This window comes from Aplidium turbinatum, chromosome 2 (genome assembly GCF_918807975.1).
Source record: "Aplidium turbinatum chromosome 2, kaAplTurb1.1, whole genome shotgun sequence".
NCBI lineage: Eukaryota > Metazoa > Chordata > Ascidiacea > Aplousobranchia > Polyclinidae > Aplidium > Aplidium turbinatum.
In genome coordinates this window covers 49549231-49566717 of record NC_137473.1, presented here as the reverse complement: position 1 = coordinate 49566717, position 17487 = coordinate 49549231, and the positions used below count along the sequence as shown (strand labels likewise).

The 17487-nt window shown below is 35.9% G+C and overlaps 1 protein-coding gene across 1 annotated transcript; it reads left to right on the top strand.

The window, feature by feature from the left end:
- The first annotated feature begins 1542 nt into the window (after positions 1 to 1542).
- LOC145764629 (golgin subfamily A member 2-like) lies at positions 1543 to 17391 on the top strand. Its single transcript, XM_082576267.1, has 23 exons — positions 1543 to 1677; positions 2185 to 2229; positions 2696 to 3211; positions 3808 to 3872; positions 4901 to 5039; positions 5116 to 5235; positions 5515 to 5577; positions 6097 to 6297; positions 7361 to 7480; positions 7895 to 7975; positions 8232 to 8318; positions 9305 to 9412; positions 9674 to 9790; positions 10168 to 10301; positions 11033 to 11225; positions 11978 to 12091; positions 12173 to 12330; positions 12591 to 12750; positions 13533 to 13727; positions 14251 to 14353; positions 14767 to 14873; positions 15820 to 15955; positions 16471 to 17391. Exons 1-23 carry the CDS (start codon positions 1630 to 1632, stop codon positions 16800 to 16802), a joined length of 3342 nt encoding a protein of 1113 aa, XP_082432393.1. The 5' UTR covers positions 1543 to 1629; the 3' UTR covers positions 16803 to 17391.
- The last annotated feature ends 96 nt before the right edge of the window (positions 17392 to 17487 follow it).

The window sequence follows — 17487 nt, the reverse complement described above, 5'->3', positions numbered from 1 at the left end:
ACGTAATCTCATCTGATCTCACTGAAAAAGTGAAAATACAGTAAATGTAATACCGTAGTTAGTACTGAAGGCTAAGGCTATCCTAATCCAATAGCAATATGTGTTGACGGCCTGTGTGTTTATTGTTTGCCATTGTGCTTTCTGCTTATTTGCACCATAACAAAAAATTAATTGATTCTTAGATTGGCTTGTAAGTATAGAATATCCTACTTCTAAATGCAGACATCAAAATAGGCATCCTATTGTAGGATGCCTATTTTGATGTTAGTTATCGGTACTGTACAAGATGTTAAATGCAATGCTAGCATTACATACTTTGAAAAGATCTGTTATACTGCATTGAGTCAGTTTCAATACATAGGTAGAATACGTAGTATATCTTCAGGCCTTAAAACTCGTGTTTTTTTCCGGCAGCCATCGTGGCCTACCGAGAGCTCCTTCTCGGCGGCCAAATCTGCGTACTTGGAGGCCAAAATACAACAACGATAGCACAAGTAAATAGCATTAAACTTGCAACAATGTTAAAATGATCACTTAGCGTTGTTGAAGTCTGGGCGACGTCCTGCAATAGAATCGTTGTACCACGCATTAAATGCTTTATCGGGATTGTAATCCGGTATTGCGGGACCATCTAACGACCCTAAATTGTTTTAACTGCTCGCAGCTCAGTAAATTGTTTCAACTGCATACCGCCTTTCATAAAACCTGACCATTTATTCCGTTATGATGTCACCTTTGAGGGTGTGAAGTCACTAACCCACAGCGTTCTCAACTATTAAGACACGTCTTTTACCCACAGATGTCAACTAACCTAGTTCTCCTTTTTAACAATGATTCAATGTCCGACAACAGTGAATCGATATAAAAACAACAATATTGCCAGCCGATGTAAATTAGCACTTCGGATTAACACTTCGTTAAAATAAACATCGGAAATTGCAAACAAGACTTACAACGCTGGTGATTGCAGCTGGAAGTATTCAATACAACAGTAGTGACTATGATGCGCTGACCTAATTCTGCGTCATTCTTTGATGCTACATATTTTCGACATTTAATCCACGATCATTCTATTGCGAAATTAAATAATTGGCTAGAAGAAACCGGCGGCCAAACTTGGCCGACGGAGGAGGTAGCACAGGCGGTCATTCAAACACTACTTAGCGGCCATGGCCGCGATGGCCACCGGCTGCTTTAAGGCTTGATCTTAGATGATAGTGAATGAGACAGTTTGTAGCATAGGTCAGCGCCTAGCCTTGATGCCTAGCGCCTTGATGCCTATTTTGATGATAGCTATCGGTACTGTACAAGGTGTTAAATGCAACGCTAGCATTACATACTTTGAAAAGATCTGTTATACTGCATTGAGTCAGTTTCAATACATAGAATAGTTACTGGTCTATCTTAGATTAGATGATAGTGAATGAGACAGTTTGTAGCATAGGTCAGCGGCTAGCGGTTCCCAACCTTTTTTCTTTTATGGACTGGTTTTAAAATGAAAATAGCCTTGCGGACTGAAGATAACCTACTTTTAATCTTTTTAGCATTGTTGTGTGGGTTTTAAAATTAGAATATATGTTCCATTTTGTAATGGCAGAATTTATAAAGTTCTAATAATAACAATGAACAATGCCAGATGCAAAAAGGGAAAAGAAAATTGCAGCTGCAAAGCGAAAGGTACAGTACAGTGATTATGTTTTACACTATAATATAAAACTAAATTTCAGTTATCCAAATTGATTTTTTTATCTGTAATGAGAACAGTATTATACAATTTGAGCTCAACTTAAATTTGAAAAATCGTACAGAATTAGAAAGTCGTATAAAATCTTTAAAAAATATATTTAATGTTTACAAATAATTTTTTTTTTTTATTAATATGTTTATTCAATGTTAATATTTTGTCATGTGTTACCGGTATCACTCATCTTTTTCATGATCTCAGCTTCTTTCAACTCAGCAATGCTTATCATGTCATGCTTTAAGTCATCTGGTTTGTGGAAGGCCCTTTTTCTGCTGACTAAACCATTGTTACATCTTTTTTGAATGATTTGCTTTTTATTATGTGCCAAAATATATAGTAGTTTATGTTTTAACGATTCTAGCTGACATGAATACAGTTTCAATTGATGAATTATTTAGTACTATACTTGCAGTAGGAGTAACTTCAATACCTTTTTCCAGCTTCGTCAATTCAAACAAAAGCGTGAGAAAGATGTTACTACAAAGGTATCTATGGAGTATGTTTAATATATATATACAATACAAAATACATATACATAACTGTTTTCATTTCTATGTTGAATTGAATAAAGAGCTATTTAAAAGCTTAGTATTTCAGTACCGGTACTACACTACCGTAAACAATAAACAGTTAAACACAGTACGCTACTGAGTTGATAACAGTTTGTGTGTACTGGATTGTAATTTTGTGTTTGTAATACAATTTTTGTTATTGTTAAACTTTTTTCTGCAATTGTTTCCCTACGGTACCCAATGAATTTTACTATTTGAAAATTTGTACTTGCTTAATACAACATGTGAATTCCTTTGAAATATATTGGCAAAATCAGAAAAAAAGAAAAACTTATAGCCTATATGTTACCGCTTGTTTCGTTTCCATGGTGCTTTCTGTGCTGCTTGTCATGTTAGTTGTGGATATATTATATACTAAATATTTTTTTTGCGTTTTTAGAGTTTTAAAGATGATGTCTCATCAATAGCCAGTGAAGATACGGAAGATGTAAATTCTTTTACAGAAAAGTCAACTGATAACAGTTTATCCATCAAAACTTTTGAAGAAGGTTTAGACAATAGTTTTGGTATTAACGAACAAGATAGGACATCTAATGTATGCAATGAAGATACCATCACTGTTGAAAGGAATTCGGTCGAAATACAACATGATATAGTTCCAGTTGTACAAAATGGCTTGGCTTTCAATGAATTAAAACATGATGTGAATGAACTGAAAGCTGGTGATGTTATTGAAACAGTTTCAGAAATTTCTAATTTACATGCAAGCGAAAATCACATAGAACCTTCTTTGAAAGAAAATGAATCCCTATTTTATCCAACGGACATCGCAAATAACGTGCAAGACAGTGGAGATTTTTTTTCTGACACTCGGAAGACAGTTCAACATCATCATCTTGAAGATTCTTCCACTGACTATTCCAATTCAGTCTCCACTGCAGATTTCAATAATGAAGTGAGTTTCCTTTGACTAACATCAAGTTACAGTTTATTTTATGATAATTGATATAAGCTTTTGACTCTCTTTTCAAAATTTGTTTTCTGTATTGCTTTGTTACATTGCTTTAGAAAATTAGCATATAAATGTAGCTAACAATCATAATGTAAAATGTTAACATATCATGTTTGTTTATGCAAAAAACAAACAAAAAACTATATATATTATTTATTTACACTTTATAAGTGAGTTTTTTCTACCAAGTTTTAGTGTGGACTTAACTCCTTAATTTTTTTTATAAGGTGAATGCCTGAAATTCTTGATTTTGTAGTGTTTATATAATTATACCTTACACTACATGATGGTATCGAAAAAATACTAGTTTTATAGCATTGCGGAAATCAAGTCTTGAAAAAAAGTCCAAGCACGTTTTATGATGGTAGTTTGTTACATATTGCAAGCTTATTGCAGCTGAGAACGGAAACTGAAAGTTGACTGAATCTAAACAATTGTTCAACTAAAACATGTGTTTTGGCAAATTGTTCAATAAGAAGAAACATTATATGAGTTGCTTCAAATTTGTAATGATAAATTATAACATGCAAATGTTTCAGAACAATGATGAATTAAATGGAAACAATGGCGAATCAAAGGATACTCAAACCAACAATGATTTGAGGTGCTTACTGCTTATTTTACCATATTGTTGGTAGTGATGTGTCATAATGTTTTTATGTGTCTAAGATTTTGTATGTGTCTCCTACAAATATTATATTCTTTAGAGAAGGATGCATGAACATGTCTTAGGTCAGGCATGTACAATTGTACAACCTTTTTCACTAGTGGGCCAAATACAAAACTTTAAATGATACCGCATGCCGCATTAATATTTTTAGAAGAAAATTTAATATAATTTTCTGATAAAAGTAGTTTATGTCAAGAAACAGGTTTGACACAGTTTACGACCAAAGGTGTAACCAGCATAACATTTCAGTGGAAGGGTAAATAAGTATTTTTGCACATGATGTGAGTGAACCCATCAACTAGTCACCGAAGGCGGAACACGCAAAAGGAGTCTGTATTTCACTAAGTCCTACATAAAGATGCGAGGGTTTATGCTAAAGAAAAATGTTCCACGACAATTCCTACATTGTGTCCACAAATACTGGTAGTGCAATAAACACATTATAGGCTAAAAATCGGATACTTTAAAATTAGCTTTCAAAATTAGTGAGGAGTTCTCTCTCCTCAGGAATTAGCTTGGGCAGCACTGCGGCCCGCCGGTTGCACAATTGAAGCACATGTCTTAGGTGAAGTATCAAAGTGTTTGAAAAAGATCGTTTATGGATCATTCTATGTTTATTTTCATAAGATGTATTATACACCGAGATATCAAGAGTGACCCTTTCCGGTTTTGCTAACGTTTCACATAATTTTGGCCAATAAACACATTGACAACATTTTAATGAAGTTTATCAAACCTCTGCTATGTTTTTTTGCTATTAATTTCATTTTAATTAGTTTAACTCTTTTCTCTACTAAATAATTACAAGAAACCCATTTTGTACGAGATGAAATTATAATGTAATTTGAAAAAATTATATTATCAACAATGTAAATGCAAAGACCAAAATTCATTTATCTATAAAGTTAGTTATCTCAAAGTTTTGCAGACGTTCTTCACCTTTTTGTATTTTTATTTTATAGTGTTACCACTACTGCTGAAAAGATTCTACAGATATCTTCGAAGCTTAACGGACTTGCTGCTGAAGCCAATGCAGTCATGTCTTCCAATGATGACGTCACCCCAACGACTGCTGATCAATATGCACTATCTGAACTTGAAGTAAGGGGCATTTTGAATCATGTAATGGCTTGTTTTGAAGACAAATTGAAACCCTATTTCTTGTTCGCTTTTTCAGAAACGAAATCAACGTTTGGCCGAGCAAGTGGCAGTGCTCTCGATGCAAAAGCAAGAGCTGGTTTTGCAAATAGAAAAGCTGACGCAGCAAATGACCGAATTACATCACCGCTTGGAGTCTGTAAGTCCGCTGGTTGATATGTTTACTTTTGAAATAAGACGGCTACCTGCCTGGTTACACGCTTATTATCTTTTGTGACCCCAGCACTTCGGATCAAACTGAATTATATATAAATATATATATGAATGAATTCAATCTAAACTTTATACATCTCAGCCATGTGATGGCCTTTGATTTCCTGTTTAAAATCCTGGCTGAATATATTTGTTGAGTGTATCATTTAGTACCTTGACCCTACCAGGCAAGTAAGAATCACACAACTAATCATATGTTCTTTAGGAAAAGCAGCAAATCTATTCTCACGGGATCAATGAACAGAATACGTTAAGGCAGCAGTTGCAGGTATTCCATGCACAATTTTACATAATAAAATTATGTCAAAATTTTATAATACATACGGTCTTTTTAGTTCCTATGTTACAATAGGATAGCTAAAGGACTGTCACAAAAACTACAAGTCCTGTCTTACTTTGAAATAGTCCAATTCAAGTTTGTCTTCAAATCCAGTAGTTTTATAGCAAAACAAAGTTTGCAGCTTCTGTGACATTCTTTTTTAGCCTATTACTGTATATAATGGCGGTAAAAAAGCCTGTAGGCATATATATTAAATAACGATTTTTAGAGTGAACTGAACATAAACTATAAACTACGAACGTTTTTGGCCATACTCAAGTTAGCCCTTCTCAAGTAACGAAACTAACTGATTTTAAATCTTCTGTATGGCAGAGGTAAATGTAAAATCAGTTATTTTCGTTACTTGAGAAAGGCTAACTTGAGTATGGCCGAAAACGTTCGCAGTTTATTTTAAAATAGATTTCAAAAACTCTTTTTTATCTTCAAATTCTTTTGATTTTCTTGAAGGTTCAAATGCAAACCATTGGTATTCTCGTGGCCGAAAAGCAAGAACTCCAACACCAAATCCACGAAGCTCGTGCTTCGGCCACTCAAGAGCAAAACTCACGGCAACGATCCCAGGACAATCTCCAAGACGCCAAATTGCGGCTTCAAACTTTAGAACGTGAAGCGGTTAACAATGAAGAAGCTATCGCGATTTTAACTTCAGTAAGTTTGACTTTCTATATTAATCGTCAAATTTTGTTGTTTGAATTAACAGCTACTTGATTTACATATTATTCCTTTTGGAGAGTAATCATATTTAATACATGTACTGTGTGCCAGCATTTAATTTAACATTGTGTTAATGTTATTTTACGTCATTGTCACATCTGTCAAAAGATTGGAGAATGGAGAGCACGATTTTTACAAACTATCCTTATCGTTGGTTGGGGAATTTTTTTTAGTTTGCCCACGCGTTGTTCCAATGTAACAAGAATATTCTTTCAAACATGCAAGAATCGTGTCAAATTATACATAATACGAATTTCTGCCCAAACAAATTCGTAACTCATCTAATTAAAGCTCATATTCAGGGGTTGTTTTGTCAGTCATTAACAAAGAAGTGGCCGTTGCTTTGGGTGCTCTATGATGGGTAAAAGCAAGAATGTGGTCATAAATTTAAGAAAGAAAAGCTTTAGTGGTGAGGAAAAAACGAGTGTGGTTTGCGAATACTGAAGAAAAAAACTACGTTCATAAATGTTAGTCCATCTTTTTATTCTCTCGTTTTCGTTAACCACACTTGTTTTTTCCTCACCACTTGAGCTTTTCTTTCTTAACTCTATGATCATGTTCTAGCTTTTACCTTTATGATGAAGGCAAGTTTAGCGCATGTACCAGTTGCAACCTGCTCGTTTGTTGGCGGTTGCTTCCTGGCTTAGTAGTAAGATCATCCGCCTAACGATCGAAAGGACCTAGGTTCGACACCCGTCGAAACACCCGTGGCTGCATGAAGAGAAGATTGTTATTTTCGCTTTCCTGTTCATAATGATTAATTCATATACCTTCAACGAGAAAGCAGCCTATATAATTGCATAATGCATATTGCAAAAATACTATTTTTTCTCAAGCAAAATTAAAAGCAGAGTAGTGCCGTTTTGTAAGCCATTTGGTACGAACAGTCGCCATATTCTTTCCACGCCCTAGGTTAAACGGTTTGAAGTCGAATGCTCAATTCAATAGATGAGTAAATACTGTCAACGCCTATAATAAAAGTTAATGGTCGTTTTAGGCAAAAGCTGAGCTGACTGAAGAAAGAGACCAACTTCAAATGACTTTGAAGCAGACAACAAAGTCGTGTGATGAAAGTACCATGCATGCCAATGAGATGAGTCGAAAACTCTCAAACAAGGTATTTAAATGGTGAAAAAAGATCGCTTTAAAATGTTTTTTGAACTTTTTGTTGACCAGACGCTTACGTACGGTACGCACTTGAAGATTAACTTTCCTAGCTTTTTGTCATCTCATCCTTTCTTTGAATTGCCACGCACAAGTTTCAAATACGATAAGATTGTAATTTTAGAAAGTTGTTTTAATATTGAAGCATTTGGAATGGAAATACTTAACATATAACTACAGTACTTAAACGATAAAAGAAGTCCTACGTGGCTATATGTTAGTTCGAGTTTTTTATTCTAAAATAGGTTTCAGTGAATCCTCATAGTTTAAATCTCCTCTGTGTACAAGGGCAGGGGTGCTTTAATTCAACTCTTGACGATGACGAAATGTTCTTGCTTGTTCTCCTAACAGTTTATTGCCTCCTTAGGACCAAGAATGCCAAAAGTTGAGCGCCGAATTGGACGACTTGCATGAAAAGCTGTCCATGGCAGAAGTTTTATTGCAGCAGGTTTTTATGGGTGTATAAAACTATGTTTAACACGAAACGTGGGTTTTATATTTTTACGTTTTTTTATATTTTCTTTTCAAATATTCTACCATTGTTTCTACTACTTTGTAGACAATCTGTTAGTTGTTTTAACAGCTAAAGAATAATATCACGTGATAAAAAACTGTATTTGTGAAGAACTATTTCCTCGCATGTGTAAAACTGTTACATAATGGCACGGTCACATTTCATCTGTTTAAAAGTTTGTCTTGTTTAGTTGTCGAACTCTTCTGGTGCTACAACGGAGAATCAGCTCCAGCAGCTGCAAGAAGATCGAGAGAGTCTGAACCAAAAGCTGATTGAGGTTAAAGTGGCATTAGATTTGGTACATTGTTAGTAATATATTCTTGCATGAAAGGATATGCAAGCATGTCGGCATGTGTTTGGCCACCAAGATGCAAGTGATTTTTCATTTTAATCCGTTCTTTTGCTTCTACTTTGTGCAAGCGTTTTTTTTTAATTTTGGCGATTTGTCCTTTAGTACTTTGTAATATTATTACAAAACTGTTTTCTCAATAAATCTACATTCTTGCACGTCGGGTGGACTTTAATGTTTTTTTAATGTTTAAAACAAAAATTTTACGTTAAAATTCGGATGTTTTAGTTCTAAATCACAGCATCACGTTATACCCTTTTTCTACTAACTTTCCACACTTCAACTAATAATTAATTAATCATGGTATTAACAAGTTATTATTATTATTTCTTATTAACAAACGTTTATTTCAAATATCTCAATGCTGCCCAGTATACGTTTTCATAAAATAACTGATACGTCACATTTGAAGCCAGTTCATTGAAGTAATAATTTATTTTCCGATCGTATCGCTCTTAAAGACAATGTCATCAACTTGCTATATTGGCAACTTTTTTGTTCCATTTCGAACATTGTTCCAAATATATTTTACCCTGGCACGAATAGTGCTGAATGTGTGATATCGGGCTATAGCTTATTGTCGCTGAGAGATGTAGGCTACGTTAGTGCAGTTGGATAGAATTGCTGGTCACAAAGTTTTTGTACAGTATTGTTTACGTTATACTTCATAAATAATATTGTCAGCTCTCAACAAAGTGTTACTTTCTAATACCAGATTGCTTGAAAACTGACTAGAAACGATTGTGGTGCACAATTCCAACGTCTAATTTTTTTTTATCAGTTTTCCATCTTTTCACATTCTTTTTACGTTGCATAGATATCTTCCCCAGGATGCAACGTGCTTCTGTTGTGTCGATGTTGAAGGATGTAACTGTCATTTGATAATAAACAATAATATGATTTATCACGAACAGTACCAACAAGCCTTCGAGCAGCTGACCGGTGAAAGAGAGCAGCTTTCCCGTCAATACGAGGACATGAGTGCTCAAATGCAAACCCAAGTTACTGAACTGTCTCAACAGGTAAGTTTTAGAAATATCCTTTTTTTATCTTTGATTCTCTGTTTGGAAATGTTGAATCAACAAAATTAATGAATGTTTGTTTCCTTTTTTCCAACGGAGGCTTCAGTGTGCCCTCTTTTGTTAATTCATTAGTTGGTCATCAATGCTGGGTTGTTTATACTCAAATAAAGTACATTCAGCACACACAACAACAGCGTGTCATGGAATTTAAAAAATGCTTGTGTAAATAAAACTGTTTACTTCATAAGTTTTCATTGACAGGTGGATCTGCTGGAAAAAGAAAAAAGTGATCTTCAACATCAACTCGAAACTTGCGTAGGAAAAATTGAGCAACTCGAAGCTACTGCTGCCGCTACCCAAGATAGTGAATCCTACAAGGTAGATATGTATTCAAGACAGAAAATCATTCATTTTTTACATTATTTAAAAAAAACGAGTGATGTGCTCTCTGGGAATTACCAACTTCTTACCTTGTCAACAGTTTTGCGTATCTTTGACTTTTACGCATGCACATTGCACAAGTCACATTGTGTTTGTAGATGACAACCCAGCTGGCAAAGTCGGTCATTTTTACATTGCTCCATACGTTTGAAGACGTTGAAGCAATGTAAAAGTGACCAATTTTGCTAGTTGGGAAATAATTAAATTTTTTGATCCAAAGTTTCACTTATGGCTTCATGCTACGTTTATTCAACGTGATTCCAAAATCAATCTGCAACATTTCTCAATGAAATGTATTGTTTAAATTTTTCAAGGACGAAAGTTTAGCTCGTGAGCTTACATCGAAATTGCAAGAAATCAACGTTGCATTGGCGAGAGTGACTGAAGAAAGAGACGACGCAAACAACAAGCTACAGATTCAACTCAGAAACAATGAACATTTGGCCAGGTAGATCCTAATCATGCTTGCAAAATTCGTCTCTTTTGCATTGAATTAACGTCTGCGGACGGTAAAAACATTTAGTAATGGCCTTGTATGGCAGTTTCATATTCAATTCGTGAATTTAAAGCTGTTTTTTTAAACGTATTTCCGCATTGGACCCGATTTCAAATTCATATACGTCTGCTACCATATGCAGAATAATCTTATACAACTTCTAATTGATGCTATCTACTTCAATTCAGTCGGAAAATAAAATTTCCACAAGGTACGAATTTTGACAGTTAGTTGTGAATATTATGAAAAAGTTTCTTTTGCAAACCTTCTGTTCGATTTCGTCTGACAATGGTTGTGTAACTTCTTGCACGTTATTGTAATTGTAATATAACGTTTTATGACGTTAGGGTAATGCCAAGGTTTTGCTTATGATGAAATATATTGCAAGTCAAAGATAGTGTAAACAAAACATCAATAGAAAGGTCGCCAATTACAAACCGTGCCTCTGGCTTCAATCCAAGTAGATGCTTTCACAACTTTGACGATATGACCAATTGTGTTTTTGTCAGTCGGTGTCGAGCCTTAAGAAGTTGATGAGAAATCGTTATACCTGAAAGTCGATTCAAAACCTCACTTTTGGAAAGAATACATAAATAGAATTCGTTCTGCCTTGTAAATGTGATATATCCTGCAGTTATAGACTATAGAATATTCGATTGAAGTTACGAAAAAACGTCTTTTAGGTTGAACGAAGAAAAAGAAAGCCAACTTACAGAGATGGGGCGAAACATATCTGACAATGTAGTATCTGCCGAAGAACATACCAAGCTGCTTGAGCAGTCTCAGAGCGATAAAGCGACGATCTCCCGCGCACTCATTCAAAACAAGCAACTGAAGCAACACCTCGAAGAAATGCAGGATGGATTCGTGAAACTGGTAGGGCTTGTTGAGACAAGTCGATCAAACTTAAGTTCTTTGGACGTTGTAGGATAAACACAATTTTTTTTATAAATCCTGTTTTAGACGAATATGCTACGTTCAGCACTGAGGTGGCTTGAGACGTACGCTAATTCAAAGCATAGCTGCGTATTGGCTGTAGTGAGACTATTCGTGTAGAATTTGTTCTAACACCAATAGTCTCACAGCAGTCACATGGTAAAACATGTTTAAATTTTCTAGCGTGATTTTTTCTTAATATCTACTATCTTTAAAAATCCAACGAGACTGTTAATTAGGCATTCTATGTGAAACTACGACAGAAGTACTTTTTAATAACTTTATGTTCACTGACCTTGAAAATGAAAAGTGTGTGTCTGTGATTTAAAACTTTAGCGTGTCTGCAATCCGCGTCCGAACAGCTACCAGTTTTTGTCCAAATTTTTATTGCACATCAACACGATTTTCACATTCACAGTGTCGGAGAGGATTACGTTGGAGGCATAGTCGAAAATGTCGACAGTATTGCAATTCTTTTTTGTATTGAAATGCAGAACTCATTAAGGATCATGATCGAACGAAAACGAAGATGCCACAGTGAAGTAATCATCGTTGACCATTGATGATCCCAAACAAGGGTGAAACTCGAGTGTGGCGACTTCTATTTTCGTTCGACCGTGGTCCTCAATGACTTATCTACAGTACAAATCTCAGTTTGCAACGAGATTGATGCTGCTTGTTAATGCTTCCAGAGTAACGATAAAATGGAGCTGGCCACCGAGTTGGTCACGACCAGTCATGCGAGAAAGGAGTTGGAAGATGAAGTGGAGAAATACAAAGTTTCTCTTACAACCATCGAAGAACAGGTAAGCAGTGTAAAAATCCAACCACAGCCAAAAGCATCATTATTCATCTGTGTCAATTCTAACCAAACGAAGTATATTCAGATGGAGTCGAAAGACAGGAGCATGTCAGAACTTGAAAGTGCTTTAAAAGAAGCAGGGTCTGCACCCACAGAACAGCTTCATTTTTCAGTCAATGAGGCTTCGTTCAATAATGTCCAAAGCGAACTAAAAACTTCCCAAGAAACAGTAGCCATACTCGGGTAAATGTGGTAGCTTGTTAACCATTTCAAACAAATCTTATTCATCACAACCTATCTTAATGGCTTTGGTTTGTTTTGCATAGTGATTGACTGTTAAAAATCGAGATTTTCTTTGCTTTTATGTTAAATTTTGCGTCTATGTCTAATATTTCCTTCTATAAATACCAGAACTAGATTGATAACACTTTGAAGTAGGGACAACTTTAAAGTCACGACTAACTCTTTTTATGCAAACTGAAAACATATACTTTCCAATACAGGGAACAAAACAAGCAATTAAAGTTGATGATATCCAACTTGCAAAGCGATCTGGACACCACTGGTCACACAGACGTCGCCGCGGAAGACAAAGGTGGCGTCGCAGCCGTGATGGTGGAAAGCGAAGTCCAGGTTGATAATCCAGAAGAGACCACAACCGTGGTAAGCAACATTATTTGTTTAACGTCTTTACAACGTTTATTGATGCAACATGCACAAAACGTGTTGAAGAATGCAGTTTGACTCAAAACCGTTTCACAGTTTCCCGTTCGTATTTGGTTCATTTGAGCTAAGATTGTTTTTTGTTGATAGATTTCTTTAGCCATCTTTGTCGAATGATTTATCTGCTGTTATATGTGGTTGGTACAGGGATAACTACAGTGTGCATGATATTGTAAGCAGTGATTGGATGCTTGCTATGCAGGCATTGCGTGTACCGCTTTGAGATTCTAAGTATGGTAGTTTTTAATTTATGTAAAAAGGTAACTATTTAGTGGCTTCCCCAGAGATTTTTACAGATCCAGCCGGAAAATCACTAAATTTTACATTGATTTAACGTCTGCAAACGTTTAATCAATAAAAAAATGACTGATTTGCTTTGTGAGGATATACTGTACTGTCTTCTCGAATATGGCCAAAGTATCTTTAATTCAATATTTGGCAATAACTTCTTTTCCGTGCTTTTCGTAAGATCTATTGGTGAAGCTTCGACGTTTCTCTTGTCTTGAAACTAACCATGCAGACTCTGCATTGCAGAGTCTTCTACTTAGTTTGCTAATGTCATAGGCTTTCTAAAGAATAGTATGTTTGACTGAAGCTGTATTTCTGTAAAGCGGAAGATAGAGTTGTTATGAATCTGATCAACCGGAACTTTTTTCTGTAGGATTTTCAGAGAGTCCTCATTCAAATAGAATATCTCACTGTAACACTTCTCTCCTGAGCAGGTGGATGATCTAAACAAATCAATACAGCACTTGGAGGAGGAGAGATCGTCTCTTCTTCACGACTACAACGAACTACGACGTCAGCATGATGATCTCATGGAGCAATTTCTTCGTTTCCAGCAGAGCAGCAAGAACTCTGAAACTGTGTCCGTGGAGGAACATATGGAGCTCCTCCACAACATGAGCTTGTTGCAGGTGCAAAGACAACGTAACAAAGAAAAATGTTTTTATAAACCAAGTTCTCATGTTGTAAAAAAACATTTTATTATATGAAAACAAATTACATACCCGACGGGTTTCAGAATAGTAAAGTAAAATTATATCTGGGCAAATGTCAGTTTTCCTGTTGTTTCAATGCGCGCTTTGACCGGAAAAATGTATAGGTTTCCATCTGATTTGTTTTTATAATGATATCGTCATGACAGAGGGTTTTTATGATGTATTGTGTTTGTATTTATATGATGATAATTCTTATGATGAGATGTAGGCAAGGAAACCAATGAAGATTTGAGTTAGGGCAACATTGAAACCAGTCACAAATTAGAACGTTCTTTGCTACCCGACCTTGCAGTACAATGATATATTTCTTCCACCGCCCCCCCTCCCGCATGTGCTACCAACCTACATAACGGCTCTGACCCCCTCTCCCAGAGGGCTCTATGTGCCATTTGAAGGGCCCTTAGCTTGTGACACTAAGACAAGTTGCTTGTAATCTCAGGACCGGTTTGCTGCTGTGATGAAGGACAAAGTCGAGGCCATAACTAAAGCAGAGGAACTTGAGCATGTCAATCTGCAACTCCAAAATGAATGTGACACGATAGGTGAGGTATTATGCGAACGGTTTGCCGAAGTAATGCTGTTATTGTATTGAATATTTATCGTTTTATTTTATGTATCAGTTACGTTTATTGAATTTAGTTACTATTATTGTTGTATTAGTCAAGTGTATCTGTTTGTGGTATTGTAAAATTAATTCTCTCCTAACGGTACGTTATCCTGGTTCTATTGAATTTCTTGATCCTTGTAAAAAAATTAAATGTTCTTTTCGTAACTCCAAATTGTACCGCTAAGATTTTTACAAAAGCGATCATTTTTCGTATTTATGAAAAAGTAATTTTGTGTCAATTTTTTTATTGAACAAATAGTATGATGTTACATTGTTAAAGGATTCACGCATGTAGGATTCTTGAGTAGTCCAACGCATTCTAGAGATAGATGAACGTTTTGTATGTAGGAGAGTACATCACGCTCTATCACAACCAACGACAAATTCTAAAGCAACGTCACCACGAGAAAGACGAATACGTTTCCTCCATGGCTCAAGAAAGAGAACAGATGCAGGTTGTTCTCAAGATTATGTTTTGATATTTGGCGTTCTTTTGTTTGAATGTTGATTTCCTTTTCTGACATGTTTTATATAGCCTACCCCCATATGAGGTTCTTTGTCTTTTATATAGCCTACCCCCATATGAGGTTCTTTGTTTTTGTTTGAATGTTGATTTCCTTTTCTGACATGTTTTATATAGCCTACCCCCATATGAGGTTCTTTGTTTTTGTTTGAATGTTGATTTCCTTTTCTGACATGTTTTATATAGCCTACCCCCATATGAGGTTCTTTGTTTTTGTTTGAATGTTGATTTCCTTTTCTGACATGTTTTATATAGCCTACCCCCATATGAGGTTCTTTGTTTTTGTTTGAATGTTGATTTCCTTTTCTGACATGTTTTATATAGCCTACCCCCATATGAGGTTCTTTGTTTTTGTTTGAATGTTGATTTCCTTTTCTGACATGTTTTATATAGCCTACCCCCATATGAGGTTCTTTGTTTTTGTTTGAATGTTGATTTCCTTTTCTGACATGTTTTATATAGCCTACCCCCATATGAGGTTCTTTGTTTTTGTTTGAATGTTGATTTCCTTTTCTGACATGTTTTATATAGCCTATGAGGTTCTTTGTCGACGTATACAGCGCAACATAACGTTTCCGATACCTCACCGTGATAGTTGTACAGCCAGTCATTTTTTAAGGAAAGATTATGGGGACTGCAAGTCAATCTGAGTAAAAAAAAGCCGACCCCAAAAAGCATCAATTTAAATCCTGTTAACAAACATTTCCCAACATGAGCTTAGTTTCTCCTTTTAGGCTTCTTGCTTTTTACTCTGGTTGGCTGAACTTTTTATTTCTCAAAATTTCGTGTCGTATGATTCAGTGCGCTTGTATGGGCGTTCATGCTTTGGAGTTTCTTAACTTTTACAAAGTGAGCTTAAACACAATTTCTTCGTTCAGCTAAAACTTGAAAAGTTGCAAAGTCTGGTCTTATCCTTGCTCAACTCAAGAGGAATCAACAATGATCCGTCATCCTCACCACTCACATCCTCCCCAATCCTACAAAATGCGCGAACGAAAGACAATGTATTAACAGGTGACGTTTTAGACATGTATAAAAGAAGTTTATGTATATATCATAGCCGATGCGCCCTCTGATGAATTGGATGCGCAGTTCGTAAGTTTTTCCAGAGTTCCCTTCGTCGCAATGTGTTTTTGGTTGTTTGCTAACTGATTTTTTTTTGAAACTTAAATAGAAATGTTCGTTGTTGTTTGTCACGAGCACGTCTCCCGAGAAGGCGATCGCTTAGACAGAGATCTTCGAATTCTTCTTCCCTGATAATGTGATCGAGAAATTTGAGTTTTATGATGCTATTCGATATTTTCTTATCTTGATGGACACGGTTTGGACAAAAATAAAAGAAGTTAATTTTCATGTTTTAACTTAGTTTCATTTTTTTCTGGTTTAATTTGCAGACGGTTACTTTCTGCTACATTACAAAAATGGCATTGCATCACCGGCCATTTGAAGCTTCAGTGGTGTTTCTAAATGTTCTGTCTAATGTAGAGAGTGCTCTGAAATTGCACAGTTGAATTTTCAATTGTGCGCAGGTCTAGCGTCAGAGTGGCCTGATATGCTGGAAGACGAAGAAGGCACACCCGATCGTATGCCCCGGCCCGATCTGCTACCTGAAACAGCTTCTCTGCATTTACGTGGCGAGAGGGATTCTATCGACGATCAGCCCGCGATAATAAAAACTAATGAACCGACACCGGGAAAACTGCAGCGAATTGAAGGGGAAGTCTCGTCTGATGGTGACACGAACACCGCCAGTGAAATCATCAACCTCCTTGAACAAATGCAGAAACCCAGCACGACGAATACGAACGATGTTCCACAAGGGTTTGGCTTGCATTACATGGGGCCTTATACTGCTATATAAATTATGCATTGAAGTTAATTTACATCCAAACAACGGATGCACCGATACTCGTTTCTCAGCAAGGACAGCCCACTTCTCAATTGGGGAGCAAGGCAACCCTCCGAAAAGGCACTTACTTGGAAGCAGAGTCGAACTAAAGTGATCCAAACACCCCAAATATTTTAAGAACCTGGCGCAGGGCCACGCGCAAGGCTTTATCCAGCTTTGTTTACGCAAAATAAGTTAAATAACATGTTCGCTTACACGCTGCTTTTGCAGAAATTAGTTGAATTGCTTTGTTAAATGTTTGTATAAAGCTTTATAGATCATCAATAGAGTAATATTGTGTATTCTTGTCATGTTTTGTCTGATTCATTAACTTCTTTCAAATTTGGTTTGTCTTGCCAAGTAAAGGCAACACCGTTATAGAAAAACAGCTGTGTTTTTTTTCCAGTTTTCCAAGTCTGTTTATATATATTTATACATCTATTATGTTATCGTACCAACATCGTGCAGTAGGCTTGGTTATTGTCAGATACTAATGCGTAGGCTTCTTGTCATTGGTATGGTGCTTGAGCGTCGGATTGTTGCTTTAATATACTTTACTCTGGTGAAAGATTCCTTGCATTCGCATTAGAGGCTTATCAGTTGAATAGTATGCATCTGAACCAGACTAGGTTAATCTCGTCGTTCTGCGTCAGCCGTG